General features: G+C 44.7%; 1 protein-coding gene across 4 annotated transcripts in view; it reads right to left on the bottom strand.

Moving 5' to 3' along the window:
• The window catches only part of LOC146358318 (TGF-beta receptor type-2-like), a 59,888-nt gene that overhangs the window by 1,878 nt on the left and 38,267 nt on the right, over positions 1-19,743 (bottom strand). For all 4 annotated transcript variants that reach the window (XM_084807706.1, XM_084807720.1, XM_084807714.1 and 1 more), the window contains 3 exons: positions 15,811-16,622; positions 5,141-5,282; positions 3,318-3,445 (listed from right to left, as the gene is read on the bottom strand). In XM_084807706.1, coding sequence (XP_084663832.1) covers positions 3,318-3,445; positions 5,141-5,282; positions 15,811-16,622 — 1,082 coding nt within the window. The remainder of the gene's footprint in view (positions 1-3,317; positions 3,446-5,140; positions 5,283-15,810; positions 16,623-19,743) is intronic.

The raw sequence follows: 19,743 nt of genomic DNA, 5'->3' as shown, positions 1-19,743 counted from the left end.
ATTTAAAATCTTTGTCGTTTGTGTTCAAGCATTATACAACATTTAGCTCTGTCTCCTGACTGCAATAATCTTTAATTGTAACCAAATAGAGAGCTTTCCATTCTCCCCTTTTTCAAAATGCAGTTTCTTTTCTGCTTGACCTTTTAGTCTTACTTACTGAATATTTGCTTGATACCCAAAGTACTCAAATGCATGGCTGCTGGCAAAAACATCAGCTGCTTGTTCGACCCCCTTGCCCAATGTCCTCCTGACATCAAAACATGGTGTGATTCCTATCCAAGTTCTACTAGACATTACCCAGGGATTGGGGGAAGCTTAACATGTGGCTGCCATTTTTGTTAACAGTCACACATTTAAATAATGAAGGGGCACAGAAGTGCCCCTATAGTTAAGGAGAGTTGCAAAAAAGGGTTCTGCGATTATAAGTCTCAATTCTACTGCTTATAAAAATGACACCTGTAGAGCTAATAACTTGAAACTTGGCATCCTAATCTACCTGATTTGATCTACTATCATGCAAAATTTAAAACAGATCCAATACAAATTGCCACAGATACAGCAAGTTAAAAAGTGCTGAAAATTGACACATGTACTTTTACTCAAGCTGTGGCTTGGCATATCATATTTCCTTCAAATTCTGGGGGAAACTACTGATGTACTTTATTCAGGCTTATTGAGGAGGTGTGCCTTTCACTGGTTTGGTGAAATTCTGAGCAGCGGTTTAAAAATCGTTAAGGCTTTTCTGTCTCATGAAAGTCTAGGGCAGCAGCTGCTAGCAAAGTTATGTCAGGCATGCTGTTTCACTCTGAAGCTAGAATGCTGCCAGTACACTCTGGTGTTTTGAATTCCACTATTCCTGTCAGCATTCTGACCTTAGGGGAGGGGTAACAGGGAACTGCCTACTGAGATAAGACTAAGAGTGAGGTAATTTTGAAACCTGAGGGAGTCATTCTGATGATGAAAAGAGGGAGGAAAAACAAAAAGCCATGCTGGAATCCTGTGCATGCTTACTCAGAAGTAAGCTATTCTGAACATACAGGGACATACTTATTTGTATAATTACTTGTTTGTGTTTTGTTTCTTAGTGTATTTGTGTGTTTTTCAGAACACTGAAACAATTTCCTTTAAAAAACAACAGGGAAATGCGATTATTAAAAACTCTGCTGGTTTAAAAGGTCAAAGTTAAGGTTATCTCATATCGGCTCAAGCTCCACAGAGCCAGGAAATGGGAAGCTTAGGCTGATGCCTTAAAGATGTGCCCCATGGTCAGTAATGATGCTGTACAATGTCACAAATTGTGCTTGCCGACAAGCAACAGGCTTGGGTCAGCTCACAGGAAGATTCTTCTAGCAATACAGTAAGGTGCAGATGCTTCATAAAGCAAACCAGGACAACATGGGGCAACTCTGCTGGTCCCAGACACTCCATCATCTCCATCTGGATTTGGGGCTGAATGGCCCAGGAAAAGTCCATGGGTCCATGGAGGGTAAGTTGTAAGCAAACACAATTTGTGACATTGTACAGCATCATTACTGACCATGGGGAACGTCTGTTAAGGCATCAGCCTTAGCTTCCGGTTTCCTGGCTTTGTGGAACTTGAGCCAACATAAGATAGCTTTATCTCTGGTCTTAAACCTCAGGGCTTTTGATAACTGAATATAGAAGTGTCTCAGACGACAGGTTCTGGACAATAGTTAAATTTTAAAAAGAGCAGTGTCTGCTTGCAAACTTATAATCTCCCTTTAACATACACACCCCAAACATCTCTGGCTTGGGGGCCAGGGTATCTGAAACACCATCTCCTATACGAGTCTGCCCAAAACTTGTGTTCATCGTCTGAAGAGGTGAGGTTGGTGGGTTCTTGTAACAGGGCCTTTTGTGTAACAGTTCCCCAGATGTAGAAAAACCCTCATCAGGGATGTTATGCTAGCTTCATCCTTAATGCCTTTTAGTCACCTGGTGAAGATTACAGTGTTCCAAGCTTTCTCTGTTATTATTAATCCCTGGTTTAAAAATACGCTTTAGTTTTTTGTATTTTTATGTGTTACAATCTTTGTATTTTTCTTGTACGTTACCTCCAGCACTCACTGAGTGGAGGGGTGATCCAAAAACATTCTAAATGAATAAATAAAGAACTGTGAACTCTCAGGAATTGTGAATAAAAATCTAAAATTTTAAGAATATTAATATTTATTAAAGTATATTCTTGCAATGCCCAGAATCAACTGTATTATTCATCTCACAATTTTTGTGCTAAATGATATCGTTCTCAGAAGAGGAGTCATCTGCAGTACTAGTCTGCCCTGTGCACAGTCTTTTATTCAGTTTGATCCTCCATTGACAAAATGTTGCTAATTTTTGCCTTCGATAGCTATTCCTGACAGTGTAACTTCCGAGTAAGCTAATTACTTTTCATTTTGTTACAATCTGAAATCCGTCTACCTACCCGAAAAGTACAACCTCTTAGGCTTGCTCTACATATGCTACAGAAAGAGGAAGTGGAATGGAATGCACCACTTCAGACTGCCGGGGGGGGGGGGGACACATTTCTGAATGCTGTTAAAATTTGCACCTGGAGCCCACCCCCCTGCAAAAGCGGCAGTCTTGTTGCCCCTTACAGCCTATCAAATGTGTTACAGCATAAGCTTTCGTGGACTAGAGCAAGAGCAGGCAAATGTCAGGCTTACAGGACCTGCTTCACTTTTCACTAGAATCCCGAGGTCTGCCAGCCAGAGCCAGGTGCAACATTGTGGCCTTATTGGCACATCACGACAACCAAGGGTTGTCGTTACGTTGAATTGAGGGTTGTCGTTATGTCTGAATCTGGGACTATGAGTTAAATTGCTCTTCAGCCAAAAAGGGTTCCAGAATAGCTTAAATTTTATCAGTAATAAACAAGGCACTCCCTGCCCTCAGGCTTAACATTAAAAAAATTACACAAAAGGGAAAAATTGATGAGGGAAGAGAAAACTGAGCAAACTCAGGCACCAGTTCTGAAAGTTACAAAGTTCTTATAACACCCGACCTGAATGGAAACAGTTCAAGGAGAAGAGGAGCCAAATGGAGCTGGTCTCTCAGCAAAGCCAATGGAATGGGCCTGCAAGCAGAGGGTGCAGGAGGAGGCAAGTGGGGGATGGGCAGCAGTGAAAGTAGGGAAGAGGGGGAGGGGGCCTTTGGCGGCCCCATGCCTAAGGGCATTCAGACGTGCCGCATCAGCCCTGACAGCAAGGCTGTTCTTACCTTCATACCACCCCAAATAGTTTTATAACCTGCAATGCAGATATGCCTTTCATCTCTTAATTGCTTCCATGGCTTACCTGATGCACCAGCCAGTTACTTGGTATCTCTGGACGTCCTCGACCGTGCAGTACAATGTCTCTCATAACCTCCATGCAGGGTTGCTCCCGGACCTTTGATCCAAATGGTAGCTCATAACTCTTAACCTCTGCAGGGAAGCATTGTTGGTGTAGATCAGATATGGAAGCAACTTAGATGTATGTATTATTTCCCATGTACGTGTTGAGGCACTGCTGAGATGCCACCAAGTGCATTCACAGGAAGCAGTTAATAAAACTACCTCCAGTGGAGGCTAGCTGTGAAATGAGTGGAAGATGAACACACATGAACAAAAGCAGCAGTATCGGAAGGATGGATAATGGACCATGTTATAGAACACAGCAGAGATTGCTAATGTTTCTCACAATGCTTGTGCTTCCATCTGGATTAATCCTTTGTAATCTAAGTCTACTTATACTAATGCTGCATAGCTCCACCCCCACCTGTTGTACCATTGGTGTACTTGCACATAAATTTTGCATCCATTGCTCTCCTAGGCTGCTGCACATGTTAGGAACACAGGAAGCTGCCTTATACCACATCAGACTAGTGGTCCATCTAGCTTAACATTGCCTACCCCAGGAGTGGGGAAACTGTGGCCCTCCAAATGTTGTTGGACAATTCCCATAATCCTTGACCAATGGCCATTGTGGCTGGGGCAGATGGAGTCCAACAACACCCCTGGTCAGCACTGACTGGCAGCAGCTCTCCAGGATTTCAGACAGGAGTTTTTTTTCAGCTGTACCTGGAGATACCAGAGATTGAACCTAGGACCTTTGGCGTGCGAAGCAGGTTGACTACTGCTGAGCTACACCCCTTGCCACTTTTCTAGGCCTATGTCTAACATGAATTAGAATCAGCACCAACCAACAGCACTTTGGATTAGCAGGAGAGGTGGGTATTACTGCTACAGTTTTAAAGCCTGGTTGTGTGAAGACAAATATGTTTAAGCAACTAAGTAATCTTCATTAACTCATTTGGAGTCCAGTGACATTCCAGCTACTTCCTCCAAGTGTCTTGGTCCTTTTGACTTTTTAGCATCATTTAAAACAGCGTTCTTCCCTGCAAGGCCCAAGGGTCACTGGCGGCTCCCAATCACCTCAAGTGTGGCTCTCTGCCTCTCTCTCCCTCACCCTCTCCCTCTTTTTGCAGTAGCTCAGCAGGGGCTCTCTAACTAAACCTTGTTATTTGCTTTAGTGGTAGGCTGGCTGCTATTATCTGGGCTACTGGAGGAGGCTTCAGGGGTTGGGGGTTAGGAGACCTCTGGCTCCTCAGCTATAAAATGGCTGGTGGAGGGGACAGGCAAATGCAGGAAGTCAGCAGATTAGCTGTGGTGGGGGAGGAAACCAAGAAGCAAAGAGCAACGTGATTAGCTAGCTGGAGGGGAATCGAATGTGTGAACAACAGAGCAAGCAACACAGACTTGTGCTAGGAGATTTTGCAGCACTGTGTAGAGCAGAGCACTCTCGGTAATGAAAAAAAGATCTGTCCCAATTCAACCCCCAAGTGAGTTTGTGGGAATTTGCCAACTGACTGACTAAGGCTGTGCTCAGATGATGTGAAGGACTGGGATTGTTGGAACAGCCAGGCTTACATTGCCCATAGGGCAGTGGTGGAGAACCTGCAGCCATCCAGATGTTGTTGGACACCAGTTTCCATCAACCCGAGCCAGCATGTCCAATGGTCAGGGGTGGTGGGAATCGTAGTCCAACAACATCTGGAGAACCACAGGCTCCCCACCTCTGTCCCACGGGTCCACAAAGGAGGAGAACTTGAAAGACAGATGCTGATGATGCATTCTTACCTCCTATAGCGTCACACCTGGAGGCTATCTCCCATAAAACCAGAGCCATGGAATAGACATCCATTTGTTTGAAGGACTCCAGATCTTCAAGATTCACTCTGGATTCCAAAACTTCAGGAGCCATATATCTGGCCGTCCCCACCTGACCATAAATTGAGTAGATGTTAGAAGGTGTGTTTGAGAAAGAAGCCCATGTTGCTTCCAAGTTAAAATGAGGTTGCAGTGCTCATTATAAAATCTGTGATACAGATAGGAATCTCTAAGTATAAAATGTCCCATCAAAGGCTTTGGACATAGGGTAAAAAATGTTTTTTAAAACCTATTCATAAAATATGGAACTGCTCCATCCTTTTTTCTCCAGGTTTTTGTCCAAGTATATGATGGCCAGGACTGTTTTTAATGTAGACTTTATACTGAGAGTTGAATAGTTGCTATAAAAACTTTTCCACAAAGAATTTCCTACTGTCAGCTTCATGCTGAAGAATGGTACTTCAGAGTGTGGATGAAGGAAACGAAGGACCAGATCAGATGTGACACCAAAGTGGATGCATCTTTCCTTGTTTGTTATTTTTGTTTTGTTTTAACTAAAGGGGCCTTGGGCAGCTGTGAGTGTGAATGGAAAGAATCAGCAAGCAGAGACAAGGGACTGTTCAAATCTACCATGGGCAGTTTTCCACTCAGATCAGTCCTCCACCACCACCACCACCACCACACACACACGCACACACCGCTGCTGTTATTCCACCATAACAGAAAAGGGTGTGTCTTGGGGAGAGAGGACTGAAAGCAAAAAGGGCTAGAGAGGGAAGGATTACTTAGACCTTTGAACCACTCAAACTCTCAACTTCTTATTAAAAAAAATAAAGTCAGAGGAAAGAGACACATGTCATGTCACATGGGTGACCAGCCAGATGGGCGATTAATAAATTTAATAATAAATAATGTAATAATAAATAAATGTCTGCGTATTCTCTCTAGAGCAGGGGTGCGAAACCTAGGGCCCTCCAAATATTTGTTTGCTTCTTCAGCTAAATTTATATACTGTGCAGATTACAATGAAAAAGCCCAAATTAACAATACAATTTAACCAAAACAATAAATTTGATAAAAATACCAAAATATTAAAACATTAAAATATTAAAGAGCCAGCAGTAAAGTTAATAATCAGAACATCAGATTCAAAATTAAATGCCTGTTGGAAGAGGAAGCTCTTCACCTGGCATCTAAATGTATACAGTGAAGACATCAGGTGGATCTCTCTGGGAATGGTGTTCTGCAGACGGGGGGGCTACTACAGAAAAGGCTCTTTCCTGGGTAGCCACCCATTGTACCACTGTTGCTGGCAGCACCCAGAAAAGAGTCTCCAGATGTGATCTTAGCAATCAGGCAGGAACATATGGGAGATGTTGTTGGACTAAAAATCCCATCATCCCTGACCAGTGGCAGTTACAGGAACTCTGGGGGAAAGCAACCATGTTATACTTGAGTTCTTGGTTCTAAAGGAAGCAAAAGCTGAGTGTAGCCAAACATGTACCCTGGATTTTAGGAAAGCTGATTTTAATAAACTCAGAACAATGATCAGTAAGGTCCCATGGCAAGCGACTCTAACGAGAAAAGGGGTCCAAGATGGGTGGGGGCTTTTAAACAAGGAAATTCTCAAGGCACAATTACAAACAATTCCAACAAGAAGAAAAGGTGGAAGACAACAGAAGAAGCCAATGTGACTTCACAAAAAGCTTAGAGATGACCTGAAAACAAAAAAGGACACATACAGGAAGTGGAGAGAAGGCCAAGCAACAAAGGAAGAGTACAGGCAGGTAGCACAGAATTCCAAGGATGGCGTCAGGAAGGCTAAAGCTGAGAACGAGCTGAGGTTAGCGAGGGATGCTAAAAGCAACGAAAAAGCTTTCTTCAGCTACGTGCATAGTAAAAGACAGGAAAGAAATGGTGGTTCAGCTATTAAAAAAGGATGGCAAAATGATAACAGATGACAAAGAAAAGGCAGAGGTGCTCAGTTCCTACTTTGGCTCAGTCTTCTCCCAAAAGAGGGTCTATGACAAAGGCGAAATACAGGCTGAAGGGGCAGGATTGCAGCTTGAGATCGATAAGCATATGGTCAAGGAACACCTAATTACTTTGAATGAGTTCAATCTCCAGGGCCAGAGGAACTGCACCCTAGAGTAATAAAGGAACTGGCAGAAGAACTCTTAGAGCCACTGTCTTATTATCTTTGAGAAAACATGGAGGATGGGTGAAGTGCCAGGTGACTGGAGGAGGGCTAATGTTGTCCCTATCTTCAAAAAGAGTAAAAAGGAGGAACCTGGGAACTACAGACCAGTCAGTCTGACATCAATCCCTGGGAAAATTCTGGAGCAGATGATAAAGCAATCCATCTGGAAGCCCCTTGAAAACAATGCAATGATTACTCAAAGCCAACATGGATTTGTCAAGAACAAATCCTGCCAGACGAATCTGATCTCATTTTTTGATCAAGTAACCTCCCTTGTCCCCTTCATGGATCACTGCCTTGTTGTGGCGAAGGGGCTTGCGTAACTCAGTGAAGCCATAAGCTATGCCGTGCAGGGCCACCCAAGACGGACAGGTCATGGCAGAGAGTTCTGACAAAATGTGGTCCACTGGAGAAGGAAATGGCAACCCACTCCAGTATTCTTGCCAAGAAAACCCCATGGAACGTATCACAAGGCTAAAAGATATGACGCCGGAAGATGAGCCCCTCAGGTTGGAAGGTGTCCAATATGCTACTGGGGAAGAGCAGAGGGAATTTCCAAGTAGCGCCAGAAAGAGTGAAGCGGCTGGGCCAAACCCGAAAGGACACTCAGCTGTGGATGTGTCTGGTGGTGAAAAGAAAATCCGATGCTGTAAAGAACAATATTGTTTAGGAACCTGGAATGTCAGATCAATGAATCAAGGTAAGCTGGAGGTGGTCAAACATGAGATGGCAAGATTGAACATCGACATCTTGGGAATCAGCGAACTAAAATGGACAGGCATGGGTGAATTTAATTCAGGTGACCATCATATCTACTATTGTGGGCAAGAATCCCTTAGAAGAAATGGAGTAGCACTCATAGTCAACAAAAGGGAGGAAAAAGCAGTACTGGGGTACAATCTTAAAAATGATAGAATGATCTCAGTACGAATCCAAGGCAAACCATTCAACATCACAGTAATTCAAGTCTATGCCCCAAACCACTGAGGCCGAAGAAGCTGAGGTTGATCGGTTCTATGAAGACCTACAACACCTTCTAGAACTAACACCAAAAAAAGATGTCCTCTTCATCATAGGGGATTGGAATGCTAAAGTAGGAAGTCAAGAAATCACCAGGATAACAGGCAGGCATGGCCTTGGTGTACAAAATGAAGCAGGACAAAAGCTAATAGAGTTTTGCCAAGAGAACATGCTGATCATAGCAAACACTCTTTTCCAACAGCACAAGAGGCGACTCTACACATGGACGTCACCAGATGGTCAATATCGAAATCAGATTGATTATGTCCTTTGCAGCCAAAGATGGAGAAGCTCCATACAGTCAGTAAAAACAAGACCTGGAGCTGACTGTGGCTCAGATCATGAGCTGCTTCTTGCAAAATTTCGGCTTAAATTGAAGAACGTCGGGAAAACCACTAAACCGTTCAGGTATGACCTAAATCATATCCCTGATGAATATACAGTGGAGGTGAGGAATAGATTTCAGGGATTAGACCTGATAGACAGAGTGCCTGAGGAACTATGGATGGAGGTCCGTAACATTGTTCAGGAGGCAGCAACGAAATCCATCCCAAAGAAAAAGAAATGCAAGAAAGCCAAGTGGCTGTCTGATGAGGCTTTACAAGTAGCTCACGAAAGAAGGGAAGCGAAAAGCAAGGGAGAAAGGGGAAGATATACCCAACTGAATGCAGAGTTCCAGAGAATAGCAAGGAGAGACAAGAAGGCCTTCTTAAATGAACAATGCAAAGAAATCGAGGAAAACAACAGAATGGGAAAGACTAGAGATCTCTTCAAGAAAATTGGAGATCTCAAGGGAACGTTTTGTGCAAAGACGGGCATGATAAAGGACAAGGAAGGCAGGGACCTAACAGAAGCAGATGAGATTAAGAAGAGGTGGCAAGAATACACAGAAGAACTATACAGGAAAGATCTGAATGTCCCTGATAGCCATGATAGTGCGGTCACTGAACTTGAGCCGGACATCCTAGAGAGTGAAGTCAAGTGGGCCTTAGGAAGCATTAGTAACAACAAAGCTAGCGGAGATGACAGTATTCCAGCCGAGCTATTTAAAATCCTAAAAGATGATGCTGTTAAAGTGCTGCATTCAATATGCCAACAAATCTGGAACACTCAACAGTGGCCACAAGACTGGAAAAGGTCAGTTTACATTCCAATTCCAAAGAAGGGCAACGCCAAAGAGTGTTCAAACTACCGCACAATTGCGCTCATTTCACATGCCAGCAAGGTGATGCTCAAAATCCTACAAGCTAGGCTTCAGCAGTATGCGAACCGAGAACTACCGGAAGTACAAGCTGGGTTTAGAAGAGGCAGAGGAACTAGAGATCAAATCGCCAACATTCGCTGCATCATGGAGAAAGCAAGAGAATTCCAGAAAAAGTCTATTTCTGCTTCATTGACTACGCTAAAGCCTTTGATTGTGTGGATCACAACAAACTATGGCAAATTCTTAAAGTGATGGGAGTACCAGACCACCTTACCTGTCTCCTGAGAAACCTGTACGAGGGTCAAGAAGCAACAGTAAGAACCAGACATGGAACAACCGATTGGTTCAAAATTGGGAAAGGAGTACGACAAGGCTGCATATTGTCACCCTGCTTATTTAACTTAAATGCAGAGTACATCATGAGAAATGCCGGGTTGGATGAATCAGAGGTCGGAATTAAGATTGCTGGGAGAATTATCAATAACCTCCGATATGCAGACGATACCACCCTAATGGCAGAAAGCGAAGAGGATCTAAAGAGCCTCTTGTTGAGGGTGAAAGAGGAGAGTTTAAAAGCTGGTTTGAAACTCAACATTAAAAAAACTAAGATCATGGCATCTGGCCCCATCACTTCCTGGCATATAGAAGGGGAAGAAATGGAAGCAGTGACAGATTTTACTTTCTTGGGCTCCAAGATCACCGCAGACGGTGACTGTAGCCATGAAATTAAAAGACGCTTGCTCCTTGGGAGGAAAGCTATGGCACACCTAGACAGCATAGTAAGAAGCAGAGACATCACCTTGCCGACAAAGGTCCGTCTAATCAAAGCTATGGTTTTCCCAGTAGTAATGTATGGCTGTGAGAGCTGGACTATAAGGAAGGCTGAGCGCCGAAGAATTGATGCTTTCAAACTGTGGTGCTGGAGAAGACTCTTACGAGTCCCCTGGACTGCAAGGAGGTCAAATCAGTCCATCCTAAAGGAAATCAACCCTGAGTGCTCATTGGAAGGACAGATAATGAAGCTGAAGCTCCAATATTTTGGCCACCTAATGCGAAGAGAAAACTCCCTGGAAAAGACCCTGATGCTGGGAAAGACTGAAGGCCAAAGGAGAAGGGGACGGCAGAGGATGAGATGACTAGATAGCATCACGGATGCAATGAATATGAACTTGAGCACGCTCCGGGAGAGAGCGCAGGACAGGAAGGCCTGGCGTGCTATGGTCCATGGGGTCACGAAGAGTCGGACACGACTGAACGACTGAACAACAACAACCTCCCTTGTGGACTGTGGAAATGCTGTGGACATAATATACCTCGACTTCAGTAAAGCTTTCAACAAAGTGCCCCATGATCTCCTGATGAGCAAACTAGCTCAATGTGGGCTAGATGAAACAATGTTCTGGTGGATCCACAGTTGGCTACAGAATTGGACTCAAGGCGTGCCTATCAATGGGATCTTCTCAAACTGGGGAGAGGTAATGAGCAGGGTGCTGCAGGGCTCAGTCCTGGGCCCAGTGCTCTTCAACATTTTGGAGGAGGTGCAGGGAATGCTGATCAAATCTACAGATGACAAAAAACTGGGCAGGATAGCTAATACTTTAGAAGACAGAAACAAAATTCAAAGTGATCTTGATAGACTGGAATGCTGGGCAGAAAACAACAGAATGAAATTTAATAGGGATAATGCCAAGTTCTGCACCTAGAAAAAAGAAACCAAATGCACAGTTACAAGATGGGGGATACGTGGCTCAACAACACTACAAGCGACAAGGATCTTGGAATTGTTGTAGATCACAAGCTGAATATGAGCCAACAATGTGATATGGCTGCAAAAAAGGCAATGCTCTTTTGGGCTGCATTAATAGAAACATAGCTTCCAAATCCCAGAAAGTACTAGTTCCCCTCTACTCAGCACTGGTTAGGCCTCATCAGGAGTACTGTGTCCAGTTCTGGGCACCACATTTTAAGAAGGATGCAGACAAACTGGAGAGGGTTCAGAGGAGGGCAACAAAGATGATCAGGGGACTGGAAACAAAGCCCTATGAAGAGAAACTGAAAGAATTGGGCATGTTTAGCCTTGAGAAGAGAAGACTGAGGGGAGATATGATAGCACTCTTCAAGTACTTGAAAGGTTGTTACAGAGAGGAAGGCCAGGATCTCTTCTCAATCATCCCAGAATGCAGGACATGGAATAATGGGCTCAAGTTACAGGAAGCCAGATTCCGGCTGAACATCAGGAAAAACTTCCTGACTGTTAGAGCAATATGATAATGGAACCAGTTACCTAGGGAGGTGGTGGGCTCTCCCTCGCTGGAGGCATTCAAGACAAGGCTGGACAGCCACCTGTCAGGGAACCTCTGACTTGGATTCCTGCATTGAGCAGGGGGTTGGACTCGATGGTCTTTTAGGCCCCTTCCAACCCTACTATTCTATGATTCTATGATAATTGGGTAATCTGTCTGGGGCTGATGGGAACTGGAGTCTAGCCATATCTGAGGTTCCCTAGGTTCCCCACCTCTGCTCTAGAGGCTGAGCAACGCATCCACATGTCATTCAAAAACAAAATGAGCAACAACGGTGATCCTAAGCCAGTATTGGAGCAGCAAAAGCAAAGATCGCTTAAATAATGTATGAAGATGCCATTTAAGATGCAAAAATTGATACAATACAATTTGCAGTCCTTGGGGCCATACTGTTTGCTGTGCCTTGGAAGGGTTCAGCACATTCCTTTGCCATCAGAACTGCCAGCCCTGGAGTAGCAGGGCCTGCCAGACAGGCTGTATTGCCTGGTCGGATCTGCCTAAGGGAGGGGACAGGCCAAGGCCACTAACGGTAGGATAAGGTGGGTGTGCAGTTAGCCAAGCTTAGCCAATGTCAGTTCCAACCAAGGTAGCAAGTGCAGGCAGGAAGCAGTGGGTTATGGATCATGAAGCCAAGGAACAGCCAGTGGGCGTGTTTAGGTGTTCATTACATTTATAGCCAACCTTTCCTCGAGCAGCTGAAGTCAGCATACATGGCTATTTCCCCCACCATTTTATCCTCACAACAATCCTTTGAGGTGGGAATGGGGCAGGAACATAGGCAGGTATGGTGTGTGAGCTGTACACAGCTTGACCCTTGGTACAGAGGTCATAATCCAAGAGCAGGCAAAGTAGTGCCCATGGGCACCAATGTGCCCCTGGAGACATTTCTGGGCACTCACCAAGGTGCCCTACCCCTCCCATTGTTTTAAATTATCCCATTTTCTTACTGGCAGCTGAGATTGCTGTGAATTAATTTTATTTATTCATTCATTCATTCATTCATCTCATTCCTATACCACCCAGTAGCCGAAGCTCTCTTAGCCAAATTCAGTTTCTGTTTGGGCTAAAAACTGTCGGTTCAAAGGACTGGTTTAGTGTGTCTGGGCTCAGCTCCCATCCCTGCGTTATACTCAGTCTTATGGGCAGGTTACTTGTCATTTGCCACACCACCCATGACAGCCATTTTGTGCTGGTGCCCAGGACAGCTTTTCAAATTGCAAAATGTGCCCACAGCCCAAAAAGCTTGTCTACCCCTACCACAGGCCCTTCACAACCATTCAGGCACGTTGAACCAACGTGCATACAGCAGGCTTGGCCACCAGCATACATGTGTTCCATCCCAAGTCTGCAATGTGCATACGTGCCAATCTACATGATTTGGAACATGATGAGGGCACAGATCTGCTGGCAGGAAGAGGACATTTCAAGAGAAACAGGGAGGAGCAGTGACCCAGCAAGTAGGCCAGGCAACACTGGAGCAAGGCAGAGATGTTGGCGAAGCCGCTTGGAGCCCAGAAAACATGGGCCTTTTCAAGGGAGAGGAGATTGCTTCAGTGAACAAGGCTGCAGCTCAGCTCCAACAGAAACCCCAACCCCCCAGTTTGAGACCCCCCTGCTGGTGGTACTGACATGTGAAGTACAGGGTTTGTTAAATCCGTTTCACCTGTGCTTCGTGGATTATCAGGCATCTTTTGTTCTGTCATCTCCTCATTGACAGAATTGTATTTTTTTATAGGAGAGTTTTGTTCAACTTGCCATAATTTGCATCTGTGCTAATGAGCACTCACACACGTGTGCAAATGCGTTAATCTGCATTAACGGGGAGAGCAATCCTATTGTCGGGGGCGCCCTAGCTGCCTCTTGCAGTCCCCTCCAATAGCCAACTGAGGACACAGACGACGAGGATTCTTTCCAAGGCTTTATTCCTTTATTCCTTTATGATTCTTTCAGATACTAATCACTAGCAACTAAGCAAGGAACAGCACTGGGGAAAGATAGCAGAATAGCCTAAGCTCCAGGTAAGGCAGTTGGTCCCCGTTGGAAGGAGAACCACGGGAAGACCCTGAACTTATGGGCTATGGGGAGATCCTCCCTCTTTCCCTTGGGTCCTCGGGACGTGACTGTTGTTTGAGCGCCAAACAAACGGAGCGCCTCCTTTTGGCGCCCTCCATCTGTCGCCGCTCCCTGCATCTGTGCCGAGCGTCCAGCAAGCTCTCTCACTGCCAGGGTCGCTATCTCTCCCAGGAATGCTGGCAGGAGGAATCTCTGCCAGCTGCTGTGCTTGTGAGAGATGAATGAGCTCCTCTCCCACGGATTGCTGTTCTTCCTCAGAATCAGAACCGCTCTGGGACTCTATGGGCTCAGTTTCCACCCTGACACCTATGGCCACTAGACACTGTCCAGAGGGCCATAGGATTTATCAGTTTACTGGTTCCAAGCTTATAGACAGAACTCCGAGCTCAAAGCTAGGAAACCATGTTCCCTCCCCCTCATAGCCTGTGCAGGGAGAACCGCAGCAGCTGCCTTTCCATACTCATTAAATGGAGTGCAGAGAGGGTAAAAAGGGGACGTTCCCGGGGTCAGGGAGGGGAGGAGACTGTGGAAGCCCCTTTATATTGCTTCCTATGGGGTCCCCAGGCCCGTTCCCAACCCCTCTCCAAAGCTCCGGCTAGATGTGCGAAATCGCTAATGTGGATTAGCTAATGTGGATTTGTGCAGATTTTTCCAAAAGTGAGGGTGGGGATTAGAAAATACACACATCCCCCCCAAATCAACATTTTCATGCTTTAGCCTATTGGGGGGGGGGGTGCACAGTTTTGATAGGTGTTCCTTTTCTTTGTATTTTTATACGACTAAGTTTGTGTACAATTCCCAGAAAGTTAAAAAAAAGTTTGCCAGTCCACAGAATCTACATGACTCAAAAGAGTTGGCGCGCTGCAGAATCCATGGCTCAGATTCATAGAAACCCAAATTCCTTTGAATCCATTGTGGATTTCTCCAACATCCCCACTGAAACGCAACACCCTATGTAAGACCAGTACTGATAATACCAGATCTGTTCTTGACAGCAAGCCAGATTATTTCCCCATTTTAAGCAACAGAAACAATGCTGTGTGATCAACAAAAACTACCTCTGTTGTAGAAAGCGGAAGCGGTAGCATTTGCCAACCACCTACCCCAGTTGAACCAGTGATTTCTGCATTCACTGTGATTTGCCTCTAAAGATAACAGTCACTAGTGGAAGCCATAATGGGAACTGGCTGCATGTATGTACATGAAGCATGTAAAAGGCCCACTGAAATGGAATGATAAGAGAACAGGCCTTAAATGTTGATTGTGTCAAGATTTGAAGTACACAATCGCTTACAAGCCTCCTTGGGTATTCTATGTAGAAAAGGTGGGATATAAAATGACTCATATAAATAAGGAAGTGGTATCTTCTCTCATTTTTCATTAACTGCTACCAAGTACTGTGAATTGGATTTAGCATTCTGAGGAGCCCCCTTCATGCATTATCCACATAGAAGGGGCTTCCACAGATAGAAAGGGCAATAGGCTGGTCCCATTCCCTATGTCACATGGTTTCCACCACCACTACCCAACATCTGCATCTTGAGTGTAAACATCTGCATAGAGGAAGGCTATGCACAGAGAGCTCTATATATTTAGGCTTCTAGGCAATCTGGACCCCTGATTGTGCAGGATTCCGGATGATGTGGAAAACTACACGTGTAGGATTCCCTTTTCCAGATGGGGAGGCTCGGTCAGAGGGTGTAGGGAGTGGGGCCAGTGGTGTGGCCCCACAGCCCCTTGTACGCATGAATCCATCTTCATGTGGATTATGTCAAGGCTCCCTTCTACTTTCCATCACGCAGAACAACCTGCTTTGCTGGTTTTGTTCTAGAGCACTCACCTGTCCACTGTTAGCAAAATCTTCCACGGTTAGGGATGGATCTAGCCTCAAGGCAATTCCAAAATCACACAGCACACATTCCTGTCCGTTCTTCATTAGGATGTTTGTGCTTTTGATATCTCGATGGGCGATGGGAATCTTTGGACTGCCACAGGCAGTGTAGTCGCTGTGCAAGTGAGCCACACCACTCACTAGGGACCCAGCTGTCTTTTGCAAGTCCCTCCAGCTCAGAACATTCCTGGACAAATAATCCTTGAGGTTTCCCTGGCTGTGGAAAGCTGTGATGAGCCAGTATTCTTTCTGGAGTCCAGAGTGTCTCTCCTCCGCTGTGAGGAACTGAAGGATGCTCTCATGCTTAAGGTTGGCATTGGTGAAGATCTGGCTTTCATTTTTCCAGGAAGCATAATCCTCGCAAGGGAAAATCTTGACTGCCACTGTCTCATACTGGCCCGAGGAGGCGTGCTTCAGTTTTGCTCTCCAGACTTCAGCAAACTGCCCTTTCCCCACTCTCTGGTCTATCTCAATGGGCAAAAGTTCAGTGTTATGGTTGATGTTGTTGGCACGGGCTGAGCTCATAGTGGAGTGGTTGTCTATCTTGACAGACAGGATCTCATCATAGCTGGTGGCTCTGCTTGGTTTGGACAGTGTGTGACGCTGGCTTTGTTTCTGGGCCCATTCCTTGGATCTCCTCCTCTGCCTATGGGTTCGGCAGAGGTAGAAAATCACCGTTATCATGATGGCAACTAGCAGTGGTGGCAACAGGCTGATGGCTGCCACAGGAATTATTTCCTTGCTTTGTAACATAGAATATCCTATAGTGGAGAAAAAGGGGGGAAATATGTAACTGCACAACCAAACTTGTTAATACAAACAACTGTTCTCAGCGACAAATGGTTAAGTATAACTCATCTTCTCCTGTACTTGCCCTAGACAGTTGACCAACTTTTCTAAGTTGTTGTATATTTTTCTACCCTGGTTTTGCTTAGTTTGCTTTCATTCGTATATAGTGTGATTTTATTTTGTCTGACATGCATTGTAATGTGTGGTAATGGGACCTTATCAAGTGCCGAGGCTTCCTCACATTAACCAATTGTGAAGTTGGTTGTCCAAATTAGAAACGAGTGGCAGGTGACATTGAATGGGGAAGATATTAACCAAAGCTATGAAGTTTGATGGTTAGAGCAGTCTTTTAAGAAACAGCTTTATCTTCCTTGCTTTTTTCTCTGTGATATTCAAATGTCACATTTCTTTTTCAGGTGTTATATATTTTTAAAGATTTAAAAATATCTGCAGTTATCTGAGGTATATTTAACATTCAGTTTGGTATGTTTTGAACTAGTACACTTTTAATTATGTAAATAAAATTCCCACTTACTTTATTTGCAGACTAAGAGAATGAGCTCTTGCTTTTTAAAACTCAGGTCTTATTTCATGTAAATTTGTAAAAATTAAATTAAAAAGCATTTAAGGGCACAATCCTATGCATGTTTAGACAGAAAAAAAAGCCTACAACTCCCAACATGCACTGGCCAGCTATGCTGGCTGGGGCATGCTGGGAGTTGTAGGCCTTTTTTCTATCTAAACAAATTGCACCTTAAGCATTTAAAAAATAGCCCTGCCAAAGCAAATGCCATGCGAATAAGTCAATTAGCCCCTTTTGCAAGTGGAGAGGTAGGAGCTGTGGCTGAGAGAGAGTGGCTTACCACAGCCCTGCAAAGTAGTCCCACCATTAGTATGGGGGGGGGGGGGGCCCTCTGAGGCTGGTTTAATTTTCCAGCCAAAAATCCACCATTGGGGAACACCCTTGAGGTTGCAGCAAAGGTCAGTCTAGTAACATAGACCTCTGAGACCCCCTCCCAACTGAAATCCAACACTAAATTGCATGCAGGAGCCTTGTGTAATTTGCATGCAAATCTGTTATGCTTTTAAATGTCTAAAAACTCTCCCCAAAGTACCCCTCCCCCCCACACACACACCACACACACGTACATATGAAATAAAACCTGAGTTAGAAAGCACATGGACTTCTGCCTTGGCTGCTACCTTTTGGGGGTGGGGGTGAGAGGTGGCAGCTAGTGCAGAATCAAAGCTACCATAAAACCCTGGATTTCTCCAGGATTGTTAACTATGGACAGCTCTCTCTTTCTCACCTTCACGCTGGAATATACTGAAATGAGAAGTTCATGTTTGTGTGTCATTCCACCTCTTTTCCTATCTCTATGATCTTCCTAAACAAAAACCAGGAAGTAGTGGCAGAGCATGGAAGGGCTGCATCAGGAGCCAAGGGCAGGGCAAGAGCAACGACACAATAATACAAAGCCGGCCACTTGTCGGTGTGGCTGTAGTTGAGGACAAAGTTAAGGATCAGGCAAACTTCCCCCACTTTTCCCATTTGGTAAGTTGGCTGTGTGTATTTACTCCGAGTCAAACATAAGACCATAAGAAGCACCATACTGGATCAGACTAAAGGCCTGTCTAGTCCGGCATTCTGTTTGCATAGTGGCCAATCACATGCCAATGGGAAGCAGGACACGAGCAAAATAGCACCCTTCCAACCATGTTCCCCAGCAACTGGCATTGAGAGGCATACTGCCCTTATTACCGGAGATAATATACAGCCATCGGGACTAATATCCATTGATGGGCTTATCCTCCATGAATTTGTCTAATCCAGCCTTCCCCAACCTCAACATGTCTTTAGGCTACAACTCCCAGCATTCCTGACCATGGACCATGCTGGCTGGGACTGAAGGGCATTAAAGCCCAAAGCATCTGGAGGCCTCCAGGTCGGGGAAAGCTGGTCTAATCCCTGTTTAGAGCCATCAGAATCAGTAGCTGTCATTACACCTTCCAGTAGCGAATTCCATGGTTTATCTGTGCGCTGTGTGAAGAAGTACTTCCTATTATCCGTCCTGAGTCTCCCACCAATCAGCATCATGGGATGATCCCATGGGTTCTAGAATTATGAGAGGGAGGCAAACCTCTCCCTATTTACTTTCTCCACACCATTTTGAGGGTATATCTCAGAAGTATATTGCTAGATTTCTTGTGTCAACTGACCTTGGTTTTTACAGAACCGATTCATTTCTGGCAGAGATAGCACTTGGAATTATACAGAAATAGGAGGCAATGGTTTCCTTTTCTTTACATTTCAGCATTTGTTTTCATAGAAAACAACTGCCTGCCATTCCTTCTTCAGGCTCATTGAATGATCACTGCTACAAACTGATGACTTTGCAACACGGGGGGCGGTGTATGTGCGTGGGGGAAACATACTTAAGCAACTCATGGGAGTTATGTACACAGTCATTACTTCAGTGCTCACTCACAGCACTCCTCGAAAATGCTCTGAAAACATTCTGCTTTCCATTGAGTTTCACAGCTTCAGTGATGTTGTCATACCCATCAGGTAAATCCATTAGAGAAGTAGTAGGAGATAGCCAGGCCTCACACTTTCCAAAACAAACTTAAATTATATCATTTGAGGCTGATCTTGCGGTTTGAACTCAGTGCCTATTTTAGAAACATTGACAGCTTAGCAGAAGTTAGCTGGGGCAGACGTTTTTTGGAAACTGCCAAGGAAAATAGCCAAGTGCTTTGGGTTTCTTTTTCCAGTATCTGAATTGTAGACTGCACCCACTGAGGTCATTCAGCAAAGGCTTTTGCTTGGGGGATGGTTCTTGAACTTCTCTTCTTCAGCTGTTATATTTGGCCAAGAACCCTCTCAATAATGGTTTTTATTTGAATTTCATGACGAGCAGTAAGGAACTGCACATATCTCTTCGCAGTGGGACAAAAAGATCATATCTCACTTCTATTGAAACAACTCCACTGGCTCCCAGTAAGTTTCTGAGCTCAATTCAAAATGCTGGTCCTTTAAAGCCCTACATGACTCAGGATCCAAATACCTACTGGACTGCCGTCTCCCATATC

This window comes from Heloderma suspectum, chromosome 1 (genome assembly GCF_057233095.1).
Source record: "Heloderma suspectum isolate Gila_16-S chromosome 1, 16-S_ref, whole genome shotgun sequence".
In the NCBI taxonomy this organism is placed as follows: Eukaryota; Metazoa; Chordata; class Lepidosauria; order Squamata; family Helodermatidae; genus Heloderma; species Heloderma suspectum.
Note: the sequence above shows the minus strand (reverse complement) of the source record. Positions and strands in the feature narration are given on the sequence as shown.